The following is a 23,505-nucleotide window of genomic DNA, read 5'->3' on the forward strand; positions in this document are numbered from 1 at the left end:
CCGGATCTTTGTTTAATTTCTAATTTTTGCCTTTCTGTTATGACCTAGATCTAACTAGGGATTGATTCATATCTTAGACACCAGAGGCCTGCCGCTCGAATCAGGGCGATCTACTTACGGCGAGCCACACGTCAATCCTATGTACATAGACGACACCCATTTACATATTCTCTTATAGACTCTAAAAACCCTAGCGATTAATACCATTCAACTGCACCTGCACTTAGTATGCCGTGGCATATTGCTACTCTTGACGTATGTTATCTAAGGACTATCTCCCTTCTCGGTGTTCGATCCAAGAACGGCTCGATCAAGTCCTCTGGAATAGAAAAGTGCCCTAGTCGCTCATACACCCCTTCATCTACCTCCTGCAGCACCAGCCCCAACGCTATGTTTCCGGATCTTCTACGGATCTGTATGCACATGAGAAACACATCTTCAGCCACCGCGCCGTCGTCCCAGTGATCGAAAGAGACATCTCCATAGGTATCGGGGATAGTGGGGATACCGAAAAACGACATTCGTCGCGTTTCACCTTCGAGACTGGATATGACACAGCTCGTTCCGGAATCATTGAAGCTAGACCACGTTGCTCGCAGCAAGGGAGTTGATAGACGGAGACGCATCCCATCTTCTCCTGTCGCCTCTGCATCAATGAACTCTGTGATAAGCCGGTCACGACGGTAGTTGAACTCGCAGCTCGTGTAATAGACTGGCCTTTCAACCGAGAACCACGACCAGGTGGGCGCTCGCAACGTGGACGGCCGTTGACCTGTACCTCCAGCTTGCCATAGCAGCTCTAGGGGCATGAAGATGCGCCACATGCCGAACCAGTGGTCGCCAAAGAACGGCCTGAAGACATCCGTGATACCGGCTAGTGCGACTATCCGGTCCGTGTCCTTGGTCAACTTCATCTTTGTGTACTCTCCCACGATGGCGGACCAGAATGCAAAAGGGGCCTCGGTGTATCGTTCTAGGGACCCCTTTCCCGGGGCAATCGGAATTTGCAACCGTGTCTCGAGACTGCTGAGACGGCGTTCCAGAATGTTTGCTGTGATCATGACTTGGTCGTTATCAGTGGAGATGGCCTTGAACTTGGACGCCGGGTGGTCATCATGGTAGATATTGGTTGGCACGCCCCCCGGAAAGACCTCGGACGCCCTCATCTCACTGCATCGCCAGAAGAGTTGGCCCCGGCCACAGTCCAGTGTCCGCCGTGCCAGTATGGCCTCTTGGAGCACCCATGCTCTGGAATACAGAACATGGTCATCGTAAATGTCTGTCTCGTTGACAAGGTACTCTTCATTCTCAGATCCATAGTTAATCGGTTCGGGCTGTATTGTCCGTGAGTTCCGTGGGTAGAGACAGCCTTGCTGGCCGCTGGAGGCATCCGGGGCTGCTATGTTGCATGCTGCATTCTTGTAGATCTTGCCCATGAGTGCAGCTTCTCGCAACCAGTCTTCTTTGGAGTCTTGTATTATGCAAAGGCTGTCGATCCAGAGATAGGAGAACCCAAGACGCCGTGTAATATGAATCGCGTCCTGAAAGGTCTTGGGCAGCAGTTGAATACGAATATCCATGTGGAAAGAATCCTCGTTGGACTCCAGCAATCTGAGTATATGCAGCTTGCCCCAACAATGGCTAAGAGTTAAGTAACGGACTCTCTTGGGCATCTTCTGGGTGGTATGGAGGCAGACGGCATCGTTTTCGACATACAGAAGACGCGAGGGCCGAAATGACCGGTCTTGATTGGAACAGCATACCTCGTGATAGATGGTGCAATGCTGAAGCCACTTTGCTGCCAGGGCCAAGCTTGGGTCAGAGCCAGTGTGAGATGGTAGTTGAGTAAGTGCAATGCGCTTTCGAAGATCCAACATGCTGCCAGGTCTAGCCCAGCTATCGGCGACTTTGACTTGTTAGCATAGTATGGGATTCCCGAGTAACTCCCCAGCACTAACCTTGACGTTGTCGCATCTGAAACCGACATCCATGAAGATTGTGGGGATCTTGACGATACCTGATACTCCATGAGCTCACACCGGCTTCGTATGAGGTGGCTGGTTTCCAGAACATCAAGACGGCCAGAAAGTCCTGCTGTACGTGGGATCTTTGCTGCCAGACAGCTGCACAGATTCGGCAACCTGTCGATGCCGACCTATACAAGCTATCGGCAGTGAGATGGTGAGTCGAGCCAGTGAGAGCATTTGAGAAGATGATGGACTGGCATCTTTGGCAGAATGGAGGCCCCTGGCTCTCCGGAAGAGAGTGGACCGAAATGGAGTCATTGAGATACTCCGGTTCACGACCATGGCTGAGATATCCCAGAAATGTCGCCACTGCCGTCATGGGAAAGACAAAAAGGACGTATATTGGCCATTGATGATCCTTCATGGTGAAGATGAAGGCAACTGCAAGGGCCAGAGCTTGAGACACAGCAGCCAACGCAAACCGCGGCTTATGTTGATAATCAAGCCTTGGTGTGAGATTGCGCATGTTTTGGCCAAATGCTGCCTCTATTTGCCGTAACAATAGAAACACTGCATCGAACAAAATGGCAAGTAAGCCGACACCGAGTAGACCACCCAGTCCTCCAAACTTGACCATGCCGAATATCACAGTCCCGGCATGCACCAAAGCCAGAGTGTGTCTGAAATGCCATGGTGATGCCCGAATAGTCTGTCGTCTCAACGGTCCAAGTCTCGAATACAGAAAGTTGAGCCCGGCTAAAGGTGAGGTTGGCAGGAGAAGTTGAACAACATATCGGATATCGAGATCCCTCCATGGCGATGGCTGGTCACGTTGAGTTCTCCGGAACGCCGCCCACATCAACAATATGACGGAGAGCTGGATGAAAAGAGCGCCGGCCATGAAGACCAATTGCGAGATGGGGTTGGATATGAAAGGAACCGCAGGTAATTTTGTGAGACCCCACCAGAAGATGCTGAGGGAACCGAAAAGATATCGTATCGCCATGATCAGGCCGAATAGCATGAATTTGGTCTCCCATATCTCTTTGAGCTGCCTGAGGACGAGCTGTCCTACTCGGGAGACAAAGAGTGATTGGATTGTGCGAGATCCTAGCATGGCAGACTATGGATGATTGAGATGGTCATGTTGAGGTTGAAAGACGGCATGCAACACCGAGATAACGCATTTTGATAGTCCGCCTTGCAGGGGTCAAGATGTCTTAGTCAGGACATGGTGACGGATGATTGGAACTGGAGAAAGATGTGGCGTTCTCCCCATGATACAGGTTTTGGAGCCAAGGCTGACTGGAGCGGGGTGTCAGGTCTAGAGAAGAACCACCGCAGTCCATCTCGACCTGTTTCATCCTGCTTGAGGCTCCATTCTCCCATCGGCTAACCCATCAGAATGACAACCTCAGAGTCAACGCAGTTCTTGCGCCGGATAGATATACTGGAGGAGCCCAGTGAAGAGCAGATCCAAAACCTACTTGAGATAGAGACAAGCGACCATGCTGAGGCGCCGCAGCCCCAGAACGAGCAGTACGGCCTCTTTCACCTCAACAGTTCCACATCACAAGTCCCCGAATCTCCACCACAAGATGCCTGCAAACTCGACGTTATCGCCGTCCATGGCCTAGGGGGCGATGCCTACCGTACCTGGCAGCACGAGAATGGCTTTAACTGGCTTCAGCATCTTGAGGAAGAGTTTGCCGGCATACGTGTTTACTCCTACGGTTATGACTCTGGAGTTGCCTTTTCCGGTGGGACAGTCAGTTTGACAGACTGTGCCCGACATCTCCTCAGTCTTGTAAAGATGACGAGGTCGAGCGAAAAGGTAAGGCCGGCTCCGGGCTCAACAGTGCACATGACTGACAAGGAGCAGGAGGAAGACCGCAAAATCGTATTCGTCTGCCACAGCCTGGGAGGCCTTCTTGTCAAGCAGGTCAGTCTATCATGTCGATGCGAAGGACAAGCAGTTAACAGCAAAGGCGTTTCTCCTCGCAAGCAACGAGAGAGGATTATTTGGATCCCTTCGACAGTCAACCTGTGCGATACTATTCTTTGCGACGCCTCAAACGGGGACACGTTCAGAATACTACGACGATGTGCTTTGCAACATTGTAGATGCCATGGCCTTTGCAAATACCAACGACAGGCTGCTGGAAGGCTTCAAGAAAGCTGTTCACGAGTCGATACGGTCAAACGGAACTCGACTATGTCAGTTGGCTAAAAAGTTTCATTCAGAAGCGTACCATCTACAACACGTCAGTTCGTTTGTCGAAACCTCCCCTATGCCCGGTCAGAAGGACATTGTAAGTATCTTGGCATATGCTCCCAGATCCTTTCTGTTGCTGATCCATATAGTTGGTCAGCAAGGTCAGCGGACAAAGCGGGCTTTCAAAAGAAAGAGTCATACCGATGCTACAGCACGGCCATCGCCAGATCTGCAAATTTCCATCTTTGGAGAGTAACGGCATGAAAATAATCATCAGTCAGCTCAGAGACATAGCAGACTCTCTGGAATTTGATCTTGCAGACGCCATTGTGGCGCTACAAGTGGTGCCTCGGCAAGATGAACTGGCCCTCCGCCATTCTACAGACAGGCTTAGAAGCGATGCCTTGCTTCAAGCAGTATCTACCGGGAACCTTGTCGTTGCGAAACGTTTGATCAAAAATGGGGCAGACGTTAACGCCACGAATCACTACGGCCAGACTGCTCTTCATCTGGCAGTATCAGGAAGCGACCGAGAAACGACTTTGAGCATCCTGGACAAGGGAGGTGATCCTAATGCGCAGGACCACGACGGACGCACTCCTCTCCATCGAGCCGCAGAGATCGGGGATGAAGACACTGTCAAGCTTCTTCTCGATAGAAAAGCGGACTGCACAATCCGAAACAGATGGAATGAAGCTCCGGTCAGAGTCGCAAGGAGGGCGCATCACCTGAGAATAATGAAGATGCTACAGGAGGCACAGAACAAGCGACAGGCTTTACAGGTAAGTGCTATACACTCCTTACCACCAGAGTAATGCTGACTAGTGAGCAAAATGAAGGAACAAATCAATGTCGTCATGGAAAGCAATTTGCCCAGAAACCGCCAAGTCATTAGATCGTACGCGGAAACCCCTTACGAGCATGCCCATATCGTCATAAATATGGACATGGACACTGCTGTCCAGAGGGACGCGTCGCAATTTGCACAAACAGCTAGAAAAGGAAACCTGGATCTCGTGGAGGACCTGCTCGATATTGGAATCGAGCCTACTCCTGATGCTCTCTACCTCGCGGCAAAAGAAGGCCACTCAGACGTGGTCGAAGTCCTAGCAGACGTCATGGAGGACATTGATGCCGACGTAGGATGGGCAGGAAACGCCCTTTGCACCGCCGCGTGCAATTTGCAAGGCCTCAACACTATCCGAGTCCTCCTCGAGAAAGGTGCAGACGTCAACTGGCAGGGAGGCGCGTACGGCTGTGCACTGCAAGCAGCCGCCGCCAACTACAGACTCGAAAACGTCAAGCTACTGCTGAAGCATGGCGCAGATGTTAATGCCCAGTGCGGTCATTACGGAAACTCCCTGACTGCCGTGGCAAGGCATCATACCCATTTCACCGAGATGGCAACGCTGCTCCTGGAACGCGGTGCTGATATCGACGCCCAAGGGCCTGGGGTGTATGGGAATCCATTGCAGACGGCCGTCTGGATGACGCACGTTCAGAACGTCAGGTTCTTGATGCGCAACGGGGCGAGTGCGACGGTGCAGGGCCGGTTTGGCTCTGCGTTGGAAATTGCTCAGCGTCGGGCGTTCCGGTTTACCCCTAATCCGAAGGACGAGGAGGATATTCTGGCTATGCTGACCGAGGATGAATTTGTTGGGTATATCAGCTATAATTAGAGTTCAGTCCAGAGTTCGGCCTGCCTTTTCTCTTGCGTTTTCTATTCTGTAATATGAGGAGTGCGTCGTATAGGAAGCATGCAAATACTAAAGACTCCTTTGAGGAACCAAACTTGCCGTTTCAGCATCTCCAAAGAGCCTGATCGATATTCTGACCGAGTTTCGAAGAGATCGAAAAGCCTGTGATGGTCGGGACAGCAACTCCTTGCCTTGGTCTGACAAAATGCCAAGAACAATAGCAAAGGGACTTTGGGCAATATAGCATTGGCATCAAGCCAAATCTTACATAGCAAAGCAACCTACCTAGATAGGCAACGGCCAGAAACAAGGTATGAGGCAAATCGCTCCGTGTCAAGCGTTAGATCACTAATCCTCAAGCTTACTCAGTCCCAAGCCTTGCTATATTGCCAAGACCTATTGGCCAAGGAAATTTTCATCAACGGCTTCCTTCTTGATCGATCGCTTGAGTCCTTTTCCTTGGAATATCCCGTTTGCAAGGTCCTCACAATGGAGTCGTTCGAGGCCCCACATGATGAGGAATCATTCAGCCCGCAACACTGCATCACACTCGGCAATTACCTTTTCTTCAATGCTGTTTCCAAGCCTCGCAGAAAGTTTCCACTCTATAGCCCCCATCTTGTGTTTATCAAAAGCAACGATTTTCGAGTTCTCCTGCTGATCCTCTGCAGGATGGTGGCTGATTACAAGGAATATGGATATTCCACCGCCAAGGTATCACGGTCTCACTGAAACATGTCAGCAACTTTTTCCATTTTGGTGAAGCTGAGAAAAGTCATATTTAAAGTATACAGGCTATTCCTAGTTGTACCCGATCATCGATGATATATCTAAATCAAGAAGAAGGAATGGCATACGTCAGCCACCGACATGCCGTCAGTGTCGGCATTGGCTCCTATCGATGTGGAATCACCCATCTTGCAACGTCACTGGTTAATTCATCTATGCAAGCACAGACTGTTCAACTGTGTGAAACCGCCTGCCAAAGCCTCTGTTCCACAGAACATTCAGCTGGTGGCTTACCAGCTTACAAACACCCATCCCGGTCAGGGCGGCCGCCTCGGGAGTCGGGCCTCTGTCGATCTGATCCACAAGGCTGTGCAGGAGAGGGCGATCGACCAGGGGTTATTTTGTTTTTGGTGCCATCTTTCATCCCCAGAAATGCTGCTGCCTGTCTGGGGTGTTGAATATATTGTCGTTTCATCCGTTCAGCGCACGATCAGCGGATCCCTGTCAATGTCACAAGGTTATTGGAGAATTACAAGGCCTTGCATTGATTTCCAGCAGGCATATGAAACCACTGACCTCACCAAAAAACGCCTCCAAGTCTCATTAGGCGAATCTTGCAAGGCTGTGCCGCCAAATGGCGGAGCTGAAACAGAGGTTGAAAAGGAACCATCCCAAGGAAGCAGCTGCGTCTCCTGATGCTCGAATAAGATCGACAACTGGTTACTGTGACGTCAATTCTCGTCCTACACTTGCAGTAGCGGTCTTCAATTAAGTCCCGCGTTTGCGTCTGCTTGAACCGTCCCATCGACCCACGTGCTTTCATCTCCGCCCTCAAGGTCCCCCAGCTTTCCCGCCGATCACGCTTGGCTCTCTCGTTCTAGGATTGCGCTCGGCTTCAATGATGTAATTTCCCGTTCTCAGCTGCCCTTTACGGAAGTGAACCAAGAAGATCGCCCCAGAGAGAACCCGCTATTAGGCCCGGTAGTTGTAAACGAAGGATTCGCTCAGACAGGGGGAGAGAACTTCTGTCGGCTTAGCGCTGACTCGATGAGACGGCATTTCAGGGAGGACAGGAGATGCCACAATGCTCTGGTAAGCGCTGGGGGCCATGTCGCATATGAGGCATGTTAAGCTTATTGGATCACAATGCTCCGAACAGCCACCACGGCCGTTGCACTTTGATACCTGCCCCACGATTTGTCTATCGTGAAGCCCAAAAGGGTATCTCGTAAAGTTGAGCGATTATAAAGGCGTTGATGCGCCCATGGGATATCTCAATCTCAACAACCCAACAGACCCCAACTCACAGACATCTCAAGTCTCTTCAACATTTTCATCATGCACAAGAACTTTGTCGCCGCCGCCGCTCTCCTAAGCGCCGTGGCTTCGGGCACTCCCGTCCACAAGCGAGATGTCATCGGAGCTCTTCCCGAGGGCGCCGACCAGCTCGAGCTCAAGTTCCAGCCTCACCTCGACTTTGACTCTGATGGCTGCTATCAAACTTCTGCCATTGACCCCAACGGCAATGTCAACCCTGGCCATGGAGCCACTGGCACCCCTCAGGGTGACTGTCGTGACCCTCACCAGCTGGAGAACAGCAACACCTACTCTCGCAAGCGCTGCAACAACGGCTTCTGCGCTGTCATGTAAGTCCCCAAACAATTATCCCCATCTCTAGTCGCTAACAAGAAGCGCAGGTATGAGTACTACTTTGAAAAGGACCAGGCTGTAGGAGGCAGCTTCCTCGGCGGCCATCGCCACGATTGGGAGAACATTGTCGTCTTCACCCAAGGTGACAACGTCGTCCGCGTGGCACCCTCCTGCCACGGCAAGTACGACGGCGCCAGCAACCAGTTCCCCATCGACGGTAGTAGCCCTCTCCTTTGTCTACCACAAGGACGGCGCTGGAACTCACTGCTTTCCGCTTCGCCAACGACGATGACCGCAACAACCCCGAGAACCCTACTGGCTCCTTCTTCCGCGCTCCCCTTGTTGGCTGGGACAACTGGCCTGATGTTGGTCTTCGTGACAAGATGCTCCAGAACTGGAGTGGTGGTGTTGGTCCCAAGCTTGACGATGAGTTTGGTAACTCGCTGCAGGCTGCTGCTGGTGATGGTGTCCAGGGGCTTTGATCCCTTCACTGACTCTTAGATGGGTTCTAAACCAGTAAGACCTTTGGGCCCTTGGGAGTGTTCCTGTACATAGTTCTTGTTCCGTACATTTTTGGAATGTTGGGATCGGTCTAGTTAGCACACGACAATTTGACCACCTGGGTTCTTTTTATCAATTTCTTGATTTACTCCGATGTGCGTGTGAAAAGGCTCATATGCCGGAATTTCAAACTCTATTTGAGTCTTCTCGAGAGTTCATGGTCCTAGGGTTATCCAGCCAGGCTAGTTAACAGCATATCCTACATCCATCAATGCCTTCAGGCACGGCCGAATAGTCCATCAAATCATACACAGATTTGTGCAGCGCTACACCATTATATATCTACAAACCTGGCTTTCACATAGCAATGCAGCATAGTCAGAGCCGTCCCTAGTCGCCATTCCTTCGACGCCGACTGCGCCGTGAACGGCGCTTCCTTCTCCTTCGCGGCGGCACCTTAGCAACCACTTCCATCCGAGGGCAAGTTGCCCCATTCTTCAACAACTCCAAGAGCTTGTTTCTCGAAAAGTCATCTCGAACGCCCATAAACACAAAAGTATCAGGCCCCGTTGCCTCTTTTGGCCTATCCTGGAATACCAACTCCCGGCTCACTTTCACAATCACGTGGTCGCTGTCGATGATCTGAACAGCGAACGTGCATCGTGACTTAGGTCCCCCCTCTTTGATCTCAAAGAACTCTGGGCTTGCTTCTAGAGGCGGTAAAAATCGTTCAAGGGAGCAGTCAATGGAACCGTCGAGGTACAGAAAGCCGTCTAAAAGACTCTTGCCGTCTCGTGCTCTGAGGCCAGAGTAGTCCAATTGACCCTCCTCATCGAGGTAGGAGAAATCGATATATCTTGTGGGCCAGTAGGCCGGGTCGTAACAAAGATCGAAGTGGGTGATCGAGTATAGAGGGAAGTGACCCTCCAAAGTGTGAAAAGGAACAGTACCACCCTCCGACCGAGTCTTTTCGGCCTTTTCGAGAGCAGCTTTCACTTCGCCTTCTTTTACCGCTTCACGCTCTTTCGCCTCTTCGTGCTCTCTTTTGGTGCCGTTCATGGTCTCCTTCGTCCCAGTCCGACATTCTCTGGATGGTGGTTGAGTAGGAGGGGAAATAGTATTCTGCTGTGGTTGTGGTTGTCGAATAATCTTATCCGCGAGGTGATGAAGGAGGAAGATTCTCTTGAGGTGGATTGAACAACAACCACTAATCTCGCTAGAGGCCAGTTAATGAAACAGCGGCCAGCAAGTGGCTGGACCATGTCTACGGGTCTTGGAGAGCAGTCACACAATATGAGATTATATGCCAAAGAGTACAATCATGAAATTCTCAGATATTTTATGCAGATTAAGGTATAAGGCTAGACGTTTAAAGCCTGAGTCCATCCAGCACCGTAAATCATTGACGAGTTCAGTACTCACCACTCGATTAAAGTTACCATTCCACAACACTACGGTTGCACAAACGATGGGAATTGAAACATAGTTCAACAAAGACCACAAATAATGGATCATTGGCGGATCTAGTTCTCACCACTGCAGGTCTGTTCAACCAGCCGATTGCCGATTTCTGCCCTACGACTCCAACCGACCAAGTCAAGATGAAACGCCGAGCCGAGCAGTTACTCGGAAATAAGCTTCATGATGGTCTAGTGACAGCCCTTCCTATCCCGGAACTCTGTTGACTCACATCTCGGTGAGACTAATCGAGTCAGGATGACGTCGAAACTCACCTGCCGATCACGGTGCCGAAAAATCCGATCCACCAACCACCACCCCGCAGATCGCGCAATGAAACCTCCGCTTCTGACGAGGTGAGATATTTCTCGCTTCAACTTCATACCTCATCGCAATGGCTGGTCATCCGTCGTCTTTCGTCAAGACGGTCAAATGGCTGTATCACGAGTCTGGTATTGCCTCGCTCTATCTCACTGGTCGTGATGCGTGGCTCGTCATTCTCTCGCGGACGTGTCGCATGTTTGCCTTCGGAGCTGTGTCGCTCACGATAGCTCTTTTCTTCTCGGAACTGGGCTTTTCAGACTTCCGCATCGGCCTATTTATGAGTCTCACTCTTCTCGGCGATGTTGTACTCGGTCTGGTCATCACTCTAATGGCCGACGGCCTCGGTCGTCGCCGGGTCCTCCTTGCAGGCGGATTACTCATGGCTGTTTCCGGAGGCGTATTCTGCGTCTTTGAGAACTTCTGGATCCTCCTCCTCGCTGCCGTCGTCGGTGTCGTGAGTGCCAGCGGCGCCGACTTTGGCCCCTTCCGAGCAATCGAAGAGTCGATGCTCTCACACATTACGACACCCAAAACACGGGCCGATGTCTTGTCTTGGTATGTCACATGCTCAAGTCTTGGATCGGCAGCTGGCACGGAACTTGCGGGGAGGTTTGTGGAGAGATTGAAGCAGCGAGAGGGCTGGAGTTTGGTACAGACGTACCACGCGACCTTTTGGATTTACATTGTCATGGGTGGGTTGAACATGATTTCGACCTTGTCCATGAGCAGCAAATGTGAGGCGGAAAAGACAACTCCTGAAACATCGGATGAGTTGGCCCAGGGTTTACTTCACGATTCCGATGAAGAGGAGCAACCTAGCCCTCAGCCACCACCAAAGGCAAAGGGCCGCTTCTCTCAAATCTCGCAATCTACCCGTCACGTCATGTACAAGCTATGGTTCCTGCTTACAGTCGATTCCCTGGCCGATGGCATGGTCTCACAGGCCCTCACGACCTACTTCCTGGATCGCAAGTTTCACCTGTCCAAGACACGCCTCGGTGACATTATGTCGGCGGCTATGATCTTGGCGACCATCTCGACAATCTTTGCCGGGCCGCTTGCGAGACATCTTGGACTTCTCAACACCATGGTGTTCACGCATCTACCATCCTCGGTGGCTGTCTTACTCTTTCCCGCGCCGAGTGGACTTGTCGTCACTATTATCCTCTTGTTTATCCGCATGGGTCTCAACAACATGGATCAAGCACCTCGAGCAGCCTTTATCGCGGCTGTCGTCAAACCCGAGGAACGCACGGCCGTCATGGGCATCACGAGCACGCTTCGAACTTTGGCGATGGCTACAGGGCCGTCGTTTACGGGAGCTCTAGCCGGGAGGGAAAAGTTCTGGATTGCCTTTGTGGTTGGAGGAGTGTTGCGCATCATGTATGACCTAGGCTTGTGGTCTATGTTTGTGAACATGAGACTACATGCCCACGAGACACATCACGATACCGGCTCACGGATGTCAATCGATGAGGAGGATGTTGAAATGATGCGACAGTCGGCGGAGCATGAGCAATAAAGAGGGAGTTATAAGAAATACTTGATAAGTGTTAAATTAATACTAAACTCTTATAATTAGTATTAATTAGTTATGAATAATACTTATCTTAGACTAAGTTTATTAATACTAAGGTATTAAGCTTAATATATAAAACTTATAAGTATTAAGATCTTTAACTTTTAATTACTTTAGCTATTAATATAATTAAAGTATATTTAATATTAGATATTACCTTTTATATCCTTTTATAAAGGAATTTTGTAGCTTTCATAGATGCGGCGTGAGTATAGACAGAGGGAAATAAATACGTTATCACACTACACAGAGTTTAGAGGTCCGAACCTGGAAGGCCTCCCTTGCAGCCAAGCGGGATCTCTAATATACATTATGGAGGGTTAGAATCAGACAGACGCGGAGGGCGTAGGCGCGGTCACGCGAGCATGCAGTCCAGTATCTCAACATCTCCTGTTTACACTTCGAGCCTCACGGATCTTCCTTGCTACCGTGACAGCGCTGAAACCGCACAAATACCGCGTTTCAGCAGGGGAAATCACGATCGACCGCAGCAAATTCCATGTACTTGCGTGTGTAGTGTGGCTTGTAGCTTGTCGCTCGCCCGTTTGGGTTGGCGCCGCACAAATCGCTCATCCTCCACGTAGCTCCCAAAGTAAATCGCCAGTGGTTCTAGAAGGGCTCATGATATACGTATCAAGATCCTGGTCAGGCTGTGCTTGTTTCCCGCAATAATAACGCTTGGTGTTGTGCCCCTGTTGTTTCAAACTTCTCGTCTTATCTGTGTTCTCGCCTGAGCTCTCCTATTTAACGAGCTGCCGAGCTCCCTTCAACATTTTGCAACCAAACCTAAGCCAGCATCTTGTTCATCAACCTTTATCTCTCTCCTTTACATAGTCGACGCCGAGATGCTGATAGCATTTCTTATTTTTGCCCTTCATACTCTTAGCACTCAAGCTACCTTACGCCGATTCAACTTTACAGTTCACAGCGCTGTCGGTTCTCCAGGCAAGTGGCTAGCTTCCTTACCTACCTATTTGTGTCCACGAAATGATCGGACCAGTGACCCTAACTACTGCCAGATGGATTCAAGCGCGAACTATACCTCATCAATGGCCAGCATCCTGGGCCCTTGATCGACGTGGACGAAGGTGACGACATCGAAGTATCTGTCCAGAACGACCTCGACGTCGAGACCACGATTCACTGGCACGGTTGGTTCTGCTCTTTGACCCACGCCACAGTACAGTCAGTCGATACTGAAGCATAATTCCCTCAACCAGGACTCTTGCTTCGAGGAACTCCAGATATGGATGGTGTACCAGGCGTTACACAGGTCTGTCACGCTCCCATGCCATGGCCACAGTAACCTGGCCTACTGACTAACTTATAGGACCCTATCCCGGCTGGAGGCAACTTTACGTATCGCTTTTCCACAGCGTCCGAGTACGGGTTCTTCTGGTACCACTCCCACTTCCGCGCCTACTATAACGACGCTATCCGCGGCCCGCTCCTCATCCGACCAGCCAAATCTCGTAGACGCCCGTTTGAAACGCTCGCTCGCAACGACGACCAAGTCCAAGCGCTCCTGGCCGCTGAACAGAACGCAACAAACATCCTTTTGAATGACTGGACGCATGAGCTCTCGGATGTTATATTTGCACGATATATCAAGACTGGCGCTTTCCCTTCATGTGTCGACAGCATCTTGGCCAATGGTCGAGGAAGGGTTCAGTGTCTCCCAGAGAGTGTCCTTGAGGCAGGGCCTGGGCTTGGTATAGAGCCTGAGAACATGACTACTGCGCCTAGACCATCCGCGACCGTCTCTGAAATGCCACATATGTCCGATATGTCAAGCATGGATATGATGAAACAATGCGATATGCATGACATGCCCATGGACTCATCCATGAGCTCGGATACACCAGGCCCGTCTTCCACTATGTCCATGGATCACTCTACTCCTCCGACATCAACGGTCATGCCTGACATGCCTGGAATGGATTCTCTGAGCCCCCGAGGCTGCATGCCACCCATGATGTTCAATCCAGGCTTCAACATGTCCTCGCTGCCACCGGAGAACTGCACCAACACGACCTCACCCGTATTAGTCATTCCAGCGGATCAGTCGAGGGGATGGCTGTCTCTCAACCTCGTCAACTCGGGTGCAGTCAGTATCTTGAGGGTCTCCTTGGACGGACATTCAATGTTTGTCTATGCTGCTGATGGTCTTTATACCAAGATACAGGAAGTCAACGTGAGTATCTACAAACCGTGTCAACGACGTAATTTCACTCACCCAGTCAGGTGCTCCACATGGAGCTCGGCCAGCGGTATTCAGTCATGATCAAACTAGACCAGCCTCCAGGAGATTACTACCTCAGATTCGCTACTTTTCCCAGTGGTGACATGCAGCAGGTCCTGGAAGGTCGGGCGATCGTGTCATACGAAGTGAGTGTCCTAGTTCTCGCGTGGTTGTGATGGCCTACTAAACCTCAGGCAGTCACACGATAGTACTGCGACGAAGGAGATGGAGAATCCACCCGAGCCCTGGATGTACATTAACGGATCAGCCAAAGCGGATGCTGCCCTCCTCGACCCCTCAGCGCTCTCCCCATTCGAGAACGGCACAGCACCTCCTTCAGGGGCGTCTAACAAATCTTTGTCATTTACAGTTAGTCAGACTGATGTTGTCACCTGGGTAATTGATCGCGCGCCATTCATGGAGCCAGACATCCCTCTCATCTACGGGGAAAAACTCCTCAGGCTGGGATGCCAACACGACTATACATCTACCCATCAATTCTACCATTGACATCATCATGAGGATCTCAAACAAGTCCATGGATACAGTGCGTCTAATTCTTCATTATGAAACATGGCTTAAGAGAGCAGTACCGTGGAATACTGACATGAAAGGTAGATGGGTCATCCGATACACCTCCATGGTCACAAGTTCTGGCTCTTGGGTTCTGGAGTGGGAGATTTCCCGTACACAGATGTCACAGACGCGCAGAAGGACCTCATAAACTTTGAAGATCCTCCATACCGTGACACGATTGGCCTCCCTTCACAGGGTTGGGCTGCTCTTCGGTAGGTTTCTGCATGGAGCTAAATATCTGCATTGCCGCTAATGCATACTCGGACAGCTATGTGACCGATAACCCCGGTGCGTGGATGTTCCATTGTCATCTTCAGTGGCATGCTGTCGTGAGCTTTTCCTCGATTGACGTGTGCCATCCCAGAAACTGATGTTGAGATAGGTTGGCATGGCCGTAGTGCTTGTCGAGGGCGGGGACCAACTTCCAGCCTTGGTTGGGCAGTATAACAAAACTGAGGGTGAAATTGGAGGGCCTGACTCAGTTGGCAGTCGTTATAAGGAAAGATCTCAAAGATTATCCCCGTCACCGACAGTCGGGCCAGGCCGCGCGTCCTCCAAGTTTCCACTCCTCTTACCACTTATGAAGGGGGGCCAATTTTTATTAGATCGAAGGACAAAAGCGGTCAGCCTTTCTATAACTCCATCGATTGAATTTCACGTAACTAATTCGAGTACGTAGTTCAACTACAGGCTTCGGGGGTTGTGCCCCATGGTTAGACAGGCTCTCTATTAGCGAAGCGTTGATGCACCTATGTGGAGGTTACAGTCGCCCTCCCTGCACTGTCCCTGTAAGATACACGTACGCATACATCAGTTAAGGTTATTTCCCACCTATAGGAAGATAAAGATGACATTGCACGGAGGGACAGCACCCGGTTGCCCAGAATGGTTTCAAGGTCGACCAAGGAATCGGGCTCATCGGGAAGTGGGACTACCACCGGGGGTACTCTTGAAGCTCAATGGCCCCTTAATACCATTTCACTTGCTAACAGATCTCATGATCGCAATGCTTTTCCGTAGTGCAGCTAAGCTCGTCTGGTATTTTCCGGTGTGAAGCATGCAACCACCCAACCAGGCCATGTCCAGCGTAGTATGCCGCGAGAGGTCACGAGAGATCAGATACAGATACGCTTACCTCAAACTGCTCGGTCAGACTCAGAAACAGATAGTCATTGGCTATGTCGATCTCTAGCCACACTCAGTTACTTCCGGGACCTATCGCGGGGGATTCACTGCCCGATGGCCCGTGGCTAAAGCCGGAGCGGCCATTGCAACTCGGCCGAGGGACTAGTACCAAGCGTGGATCACGATGGAGCAACAATCCCTGAAGAAATCCATTCCATGTGGTAATGATCCATCCTCCGTCACGGACCTGTCAGCTCATTCAAGTGACAACCACCGAACATCCCTGGTACACCATCTCCCACAGGCAATGATCTACCGGAAGTCGCAAGGAACCTCTACATCCGATTTGCAGTACCTCTACCCGACCCAATCAGCTAATATCACGCACCAACATCTCTGAGGCCTCCGAAAGCGGCATCTGATCTTCAAAGTCGGGCAACTCTACTGCTGGAATATCACCACGTCAACTAAACTCTTTCATGGATAACCTTAACCAGAATAAACATCCACCCCCATTAACGTCCGGGATGTGTGGACTACTAGACAAGGGTTTGATCCTAGGGCAGCCTATCACGGAGTTACTCGGTGGAGGACAAGAATATGCATCCCTTATGTGAGTGGAGGAATTATTATCGAAACAATCAGCATGAAACACTGGCGACTCACTGCGACTGAAACAACTAGCAACGTCAGATTCTAGTCCTTAATCAACACACACCTCAAGAGATTATTACCGAGAGTAAATATGCGTGACAAGACGAATTGTCAGTTCATGCCGCCTGTAGATGAAATGTCGATATAAGGCTATGGTTGCCCATATCTGAGACTTTCAACCCACACGCCTTCATCCCGTCTTCTGCCTTGTCTCATATACAGCATCCTCTGACAACCCGTTGATCAGTGTTTTTTTGTGTTTTACATTTACGTCACCGATTTCATCATGCATTCCGCTAGCCTTGTTTCTCTCATCGCCGCTCTCCCCGCGGCCATGGCCTGCCTGGGCTATGAGGGCGGTCTTCCTACGCCGACCGACTCCAAGACCCTGAGTGCGCCTCAGTACATCAAGGCTGGCCAGACCTTTGATGCTGGTTGGGTCAAGTATGACCGTGGACAGTCTTGCACTGGCCAGAGCGAGGGCGGTACGTAGCTTGACGCCAACACTGCATGTCAATACTAACACACCCAGGTGAGGCTGACACCGTCTTTGTTCTCGAGGAGGGCGCCACTCTTCGTAACGTTATCATCGGCAAGAACCAGAAGGAAGGTGTCTACTGTCTCGGAGCCTGCAACCTCGAGTTCGTCTGGTTCGAGGATGTCTGCGAGGACGCCATCTCTATCAAGGGCGACGGAACCGCCAACATCATTGGCGGAGGTGCCTATAAGGCCTCTGACAAGGTCATTCAGCACAACGGCTGCGGCCATGTTAACATTGTCAACTTTTACGCCAACGACTACGGCAAGGTTTACCGATCTTGCGGTAACTGCAAGAACAACTGTGCTCGTTCCGTGCACATGGAGGGCACCACTGCCGTCAATGGCGGTGAGCTCATGGGCATCAACACCAACCTTGGCGACAAGGTACGTAGCATGACTTATAATGTAAAGAGCTTCTGCTAACATTGACAGGCCACTTACTCCAACAACTGCTACCCCAAGGTCCAGTGCCAGGCCTACGAGGGCTGCGACAAGAGCAACGGCGACTGCGAGCCCACCAAGCTCGGTCTGTGCTAAGCGGATGGAGAGCGTGGGAAAGGCTAGCGTATTCTCTTCTGTCACGTTCTTCGGGCTGCTTGGATCAGTGCGAGGTGAACGGACACCTTACATATTTGGATGATAGCACATGAACTTAGCGGACCAGTAATGAATGTCCATGCATTGGTGCCAATACCTTTAGTCCATTCGCCATCCGTGTATAGATGTGAATTTTGAATGGCCGACGGTGAAAACTACTTCATATATCGATAATTCGACATTAAAGAGCTTCTTTCGGCAGTTGAACCTGACTGGACGAATCGTTATTGCTCGTATCGGTGATCTAAGGCGGGTAGGGCTGATCGGCTTTGGGATGCAAGGTTAATACGAGAAATATGCATTACCGAAGCTAGGCAACGATCAAGTACCCGTTCCTAAGCAACACCTAAAATAAACTATCAATCTGCTCTCACGTCAGTAGAAAAGACAAAACGTGGATGACCGAGATCGAAGGGATGTTCAGCAAAGCCTGCGCCCGTGGACGGGGATGATTACTTACCCTACACGCGAAAGGTTTTTCACGATATTATCAAATGCTTTCCAAGCACGAATGTCCTCTTGAGACCAACAGGTGATCCATGCAAAACCTGCAAAGAAAACTCTTGGCGCCTTAAACAAGCTGCTTACGTCTCGCAAAGCTGCCCACAATGACATACCCGCGCGGGACAAGGACCAGGTCAATTGAGCAAGAAAAAAATGCAGCCGGTGGGATGAAGAATGCCCCGCAAAACAAGCGTGACGGGCTGTCACTCGCGTGTGAAGCAGGGCTGAGTGAGTGAGGCAGTGAAAGGAGAAGCCAAGACGGGGTTCCCGTTACGTCGCAGCGCTACCCGACAATATTCGCACCTCGGTAAAGACCCTTCAAATCTTCTCTCAGCACATCGAGTCATGATCTTCAAGGGACGCCTTCTTTGCGGTGACATGGTTCGGAGTCCGGGAGTAATACGCCAAGCCTTAACAGCGATAGCGCCCCCTGTTGAAGCCGTAAAATCGATGCAGCGTTGAAGGATTCCTCACCAACGGAGTCCATGTTGGAAGAGTGAGACGCAATGCAATGCTTGACGGTGGGCAGTGTTGCTCTATTCGGTCGGCGCATGGCCTTGATTCAGTTCGTTCTCCAGTTTGGATGAAGCCATAACCCATTGCTAGTCAAATTGATCATGCTCGGCAAAAGCCCAGACTCCAATGCCGCGTGGCCAAGCATCTAAAAAGTCTGTCGCGTGCTCCGTTACCATCCCAAGCTGTAGCCATTTTGTACCCCTGCGTTCAACTACCGCCTCAATAGCCTCTTTATTGGATTACGCGTCCACTTTCAACGTTGTTAAGGCCGCCGGGAAAGTGGGAGAGCCCACTCGGCCGACAGCTCCGTTTAAGCTTTGTTGCCCGTGGATGACGAGGCTTACAGGCGCCATGCGCCTAGCCTCTCCCCACATCCCGTCAAGGTTCAACAACAGGGGATATCGTCACGATGCGTCTCTTGGAGGTGAGGACAGGGCCTCTAAGATCAAGGTTCGCTGTCAAGACATGGGAAAATATGCCCCAATTGGATACAAGAGGAATAGCCCTGGACTCTGGAATGCCAGGTCTCGCGGCTCGCCTAGCAAAAGCCCCCCTCCAAGCAAAAATCGTCACCATTTGACCCCGACCTCGGCGCTTCTTGACGATAGTCTCAGCGTTGGTAACGCGCGGCAGTCCGCGTAGCCAAGCCCTACGCATGCCACTTTAGCTTCCCGCGTCCCAGTCTCGCGGTATGGGGTCGACTCTTTTTTCAATCACCTCGCCACAGGATGACGTCTTGACCATGGACCTCACGATATGTAAATACCCTCATCCCTTCGATGGGATGGAGGAGATCATCAGACACACTTGACCAACAAGCTTCACCATGGCATCAAGAACACTCGCAGTAGCTTCTTCTCTCTTTGCTTTGTCGCATGCGGCGAGCATCCCTCGCGCCGTCAACAATGACAACCTTCCCCCTCTGAAGTTCACCTCCAATGGAACATTTCAGATCGCAGTCTTTTCCGACATGCACTTTGGCCAACGTGAGTATTCCAGGTCATACTGACAAGGCGCATACTAACTTGCGGCAGTCGCATCAACAACAGGCCCAGCGCAAGATGCCAAGTCGGTCGAGGTGATAAGCGGTGTCTTGGACTACGAGCTCCCCGACTTGGTAGTCCTCAACGGCGACCTCATCAACGGCGACTCGACCTTCAAGCACAACAGCACCCACTACATCGACCAGATCGTCGCGCCCATAATCGAGCGGAATCTCACATGGGCATCGACCTATGGCAACCATGACCACAACTACTACATCACTGGCGAGGGCATCCTCGAGCGCGAACAGATGTGGCCTGGAGCGCGCACCAAGTCCATGGTCGACGACGATGACGCCGGAACCTCCAACTACTACCTCCCCGTATACGCATCGAACTGCACAAACACCAACAAGTGCACTCCCGAGCTCCTTCTGTGGTTTTTCGATAGCCGAGGTGGACGTTACTACGAAGGCGACGACCAGGAGAACTGGGTTGACGAGAGCGTTGTGACGTGGTTCAACGAGACCAACACGGAGCTTGTCAACAAGTACAACAAGGTCATCCCCGCGCTCGCATTCGTTCACATCCCTATCAATGCCACAATGTCTATTCAGACCGAGGTCGGCATTGACGAGCACAAGCAGCCTGGTCTCAACTACGATCCACCTGTCGCACAGCAAGGCGAGGGATGGTGCGCGAACGGCACCAGGGATACCGACAACTGCCACTATGGTGGACAGGACAAGCCCTTCACCGAGGCTCTTGTCACCATTCCTGGTATCATTGGCTTGTTCTTCGGTCACGACCACGGCAACACCTGGTGCTATCGATGGGAGGGCAGTCTCCCCGGTGTGGAAGTCGAGGGCAACGGCCTCAACCTCTGCTACGGACAACACTCTGGCTACGGCGGCTACGGCGACTGGATTCGCGGCGCACGAGAAATCATCGTCTCACAGGACAAGTTGGCGGACAAGATCATCGACACCCACATCCGACTCGAATCGGGCGACATTGTCGGAGCTGTGACGCTGAACTCTACGTACAACGAGGACTCCTATGCGGCGACGCCCGATGACAAAGACGTATCTGAGTGATACCGGGGATTTTAGCAACGCTGAGGAGATGTCGGCGGGTGTGTCATTAACTCCTGAGTTTTTGTATGCAGCTGTTGGAGGGTCATTGGTGACTATGGCGTATTTGTGTTTATAAGCGAGATATCCTTTAGAGTTTTATGACATATAGACTTAACGATGATGAATTAGCAATTGCATTCAACCAAGGTCCAATTGAAGTCTCTAGGATTGCATCCGACGCGTGACCTGTTTGGGTGAGCAACCATGGCCTGGATGGTAACCTTCCATCTTGGTATGCCGGTATATAGCATTGGATGATCTCCTAGAGGCTTCCCGGCGCGGGATTTGAATTGACCAGGACATGCTTAAACTACGGTTGTTGTTCCTGTTTGAGTTGATCAAGTAGGAGCTATGCGCGGCCTGCGGACGCAGTAAGCGGACGAGCTTGTGGACCAATCCGCGAGAAAGACATTCCTGCAGTCTAGGATTGCAGGCCAATGCTAGCACCAATGATGATCTCCCAGCTCACGAATGGAGCATGCAAGTCCATCGTGACCTCGGGAGGAGTGCTGGCAAAAAGGAATACATCTTTTCAGCCGCAATGAACAGCAAAATAAAGGGTCTGGCCGGGGATTGAACCCGGGACCTCTCGCAAGCTTGCTTTCGGGTTTGCCCTAAGCGAGAATCATACCACTAGACCACCAGACCAAGTATCTTGATGATTTGATGGTTCAACGAGCTCCAGACACGGCTCATCAGCGGGAGCATTGCGCGAAACAGACGCGCTTTCCTTCCCGACCGCGAATAGTGTCATCGACGTCACCACTAAACCTTCTAATTAAGTTCATCATAACGCCCACGTGGGTACCCAAGCCTTCAGAGCTTATTTTGACCTTAACTCTACCCCTTTCAAACAGTCAAACAAGAATAGAACATGCATCCTTTTTTATATCTCCGGTACACTCACAATCGCCAATAAGCGAGAGCGACTTTGGGCTTATTTCTGGGCACCATTGATCGTTCGCCATATGCGTTACTCCAAGCCTAGCGACAGTGAGACGAGGACCAGTGTCATAGATAAGCCTCTATAGAGCCCTAAACTTGCATAATACTTGTGTTTATCTGGTTCAGGGTTAAGAAATCTGGAACGACTTTGGGACTCTCAGAGGCTTAGGGTAGGCGTGAGAGAGCATCTGATTTGCGGAAATGTTTGTGAGAGCTAAGAAGTACATACTCATCGGATGAACTACCACCATAGCACATGTACTCGCTATCGGGCACAATCTTCAATCCCTACTCGCTGGGTCAAGGCCCACATATCGCATTGATATTTCTATTTTGGGCAGCACAGGAGCCAATGAACTCTCTGTTCCTTCAGGATAAAGAATACCTATCTATTCATAGTGTCCCAACTGGAAAATAAGTAGTTATTAACATGCGTCAGTCGCCATTGACTCTGGCGGACTTGCTTGGTGAACCTCCAGCCGCCCAAGAAATGGCATGTTCCTACATGAGAATAGGTTATCCACTAAGGGACGACTCCAGCAACCAGCGCGCGATGGAGCTTCGTCGCTATCCATCGTATACCACATCTGAGATCACGTGCATTCAAGGATGTTGCTGTGATCTTCACCAGGATCAAGGCACCTCACCAGCAAATCACCGCAACAGAATCGCTACCAAAATAAAACAAATGGGTCGATTCTCGCTCCTCGACCAACAGATATTGGCCGCAGCGTCTCTCCTTGGGACAAAACCTCGACATTCCCACTTTGTTTGCGCTCTAGACTCTGGTTTTCATTTCATCTTCTTGGGTATTTCTTCACGACGGCGTTAAAGATGCCTTCCTCTCTCGTCACTTCTATCCTCTGGATGGACCCCGAGGAACCCCTGTTGGCCAAGGTCCTCGGTGCTGAACCCTCGGCTACTACTTATCTCCTAGGCTGTACCCTGGAGCCCGACGGTAGGGACTGCGGCCTGTACGCGGCCGTGACCTTGGGTCCATGGGCCAGTGAGACACCGCCGCCGGGTGTCGCCAGGACGGGTGATTTCGACTTTTACATCACTGACTCGATTGAGCCCTGGAAGTTCTCGATGCACTGCGAGATGAGCGGGACTGTTCCTCAAAAATGCACTACAATCAACATCGGGGGCAACGATGACGGTCACCCCACAGCGACTTTTGGATCGGAAGAAGATGTGGAAGAGGAAGGCTTTGGCGGATTCGGCTACGCGACCGTGACAATCACAGAAGGCCTCGAGTTGCTTGCCGCGACACGTTCTGGTTCCCACCAGGCTGCGACTGCTTCGACCGAGGACACGTCTGCCAGCGCGCAGTCGACCGCCGAAAGTGCAGCTTCTGCAACGGCTGCAAGCAGCGAGACTAGCGGAACAGAGAGTTCAAGTGGTTCCACACCTGAAGCCACCTCTGTAGCCTCTTCTTGCAAAGCCCGCGTGATTACAGCTATGTCTGTGGCCGGCGTGGCTATGGCGGTGGTATTTTCGTGAGTGCGAGCTACTTTAATCGGAGACGGGGCATACTTATAAACACTGTATCATTCTAATATCTTCA

General features: G+C 51.1%; 9 protein-coding genes across 9 annotated transcripts; 7 read left to right on the forward strand and 2 right to left on the reverse strand.

The window, feature by feature from the left end:
* Positions 1–260: 260 nt before the first annotated feature.
* On the reverse strand, positions 261–3,084 carry MRS44_015256 (uncharacterized protein; the record flags this gene model as incomplete). The annotated part of the gene is made up of 2 exons (XM_046272344.2): positions 261–1,906; positions 1,959–3,084. 2 exons carry the CDS (start codon positions 3,082–3,084, stop codon positions 261–263), a joined length of 2,772 nt encoding a protein of 923 aa, XP_046126189.2.
* A 288-nt stretch (positions 3,085–3,372) lies between these two features.
* MRS44_015257 (uncharacterized protein) lies at positions 3,373–5,861 on the forward strand (the record flags this gene model as incomplete). The annotated part of the gene is made up of 5 exons (XM_065619132.1): positions 3,373–3,909; positions 3,956–4,279; positions 4,332–4,883; positions 4,935–4,964; positions 5,022–5,861. 5 exons carry the CDS (start codon positions 3,373–3,375, stop codon positions 5,859–5,861), a joined length of 2,283 nt encoding a protein of 760 aa, XP_065475204.1.
* A 2,085-nt stretch (positions 5,862–7,946) lies between these two features.
* MRS44_015258 (uncharacterized protein) lies at positions 7,947–8,740 on the forward strand (the record flags this gene model as incomplete). Its single annotated transcript, XM_065619133.1, has 3 exons — positions 7,947–8,254; positions 8,306–8,440; positions 8,506–8,740. 3 exons carry the CDS (start codon positions 7,947–7,949, stop codon positions 8,738–8,740), a joined length of 678 nt encoding a protein of 225 aa, XP_065475205.1.
* Positions 8,741–9,149: 409 nt separating this feature from the next.
* MRS44_015259 (uncharacterized protein) lies at positions 9,150–9,818 on the reverse strand (the record flags this gene model as incomplete). Its single annotated transcript, XM_046277589.2, has 1 exon — positions 9,150–9,818. The coding sequence occupies one exon, from the start codon at positions 9,816–9,818 to the stop codon at positions 9,150–9,152; it is 669 nt and encodes a 222-aa protein (XP_046126192.2).
* A 793-nt stretch (positions 9,819–10,611) lies between these two features.
* MRS44_015260 (uncharacterized protein) lies at positions 10,612–12,063 on the forward strand (the record flags this gene model as incomplete). Its single annotated transcript, XM_046277591.2, has 1 exon — positions 10,612–12,063. One exon carries the CDS (start codon positions 10,612–10,614, stop codon positions 12,061–12,063), a length of 1,452 nt encoding a protein of 483 aa, XP_046126193.2.
* Positions 12,064–12,965: 902 nt separating this feature from the next.
* Positions 12,966–15,154, forward strand: MRS44_015261 (uncharacterized protein; the record flags this gene model as incomplete). The annotated part of the gene is made up of 7 exons (XM_065619134.1): positions 12,966–13,056; positions 13,140–13,271; positions 13,341–13,393; positions 13,451–14,314; positions 14,365–14,508; positions 14,561–14,731; positions 14,981–15,154. 7 exons carry the CDS (start codon positions 12,966–12,968, stop codon positions 15,152–15,154), a joined length of 1,629 nt encoding a protein of 542 aa, XP_065475206.1.
* A 1,849-nt stretch (positions 15,155–17,003) lies between these two features.
* Positions 17,004–17,794, forward strand: MRS44_015262 (uncharacterized protein; the record flags this gene model as incomplete). Its single annotated transcript, XM_046274230.2, has 3 exons — positions 17,004–17,202; positions 17,250–17,641; positions 17,690–17,794. The coding sequence occupies 3 exons, from the start codon at positions 17,004–17,006 to the stop codon at positions 17,792–17,794; spliced, it is 696 nt and encodes a 231-aa protein (XP_046126195.1).
* A 1,906-nt stretch (positions 17,795–19,700) lies between these two features.
* On the forward strand, positions 19,701–20,954 carry MRS44_015263 (uncharacterized protein; the record flags this gene model as incomplete). The annotated part of the gene is made up of 2 exons (XM_046267802.2): positions 19,701–19,860; positions 19,909–20,954. The coding sequence occupies 2 exons, from the start codon at positions 19,701–19,703 to the stop codon at positions 20,952–20,954; spliced, it is 1,206 nt and encodes a 401-aa protein (XP_046126196.2).
* A 1,818-nt stretch (positions 20,955–22,772) lies between these two features.
* Positions 22,773–23,441, forward strand: MRS44_015264 (uncharacterized protein; the record flags this gene model as incomplete). The annotated part of the gene is made up of 1 exon (XM_046277592.2): positions 22,773–23,441. The coding sequence occupies one exon, from the start codon at positions 22,773–22,775 to the stop codon at positions 23,439–23,441; it is 669 nt and encodes a 222-aa protein (XP_046126197.1).
* Positions 23,442–23,505: the final 64 nt, after the last annotated feature.

The sequence above is a fragment of the Fusarium solani genome (assembly GCF_023522795.1).
Source record: "Fusarium solani strain SB1 chromosome Unknown bctg00000011, whole genome shotgun sequence".
In the NCBI taxonomy this organism is placed as follows: Eukaryota; Fungi; Ascomycota; class Sordariomycetes; order Hypocreales; family Nectriaceae; genus Fusarium; species Fusarium solani.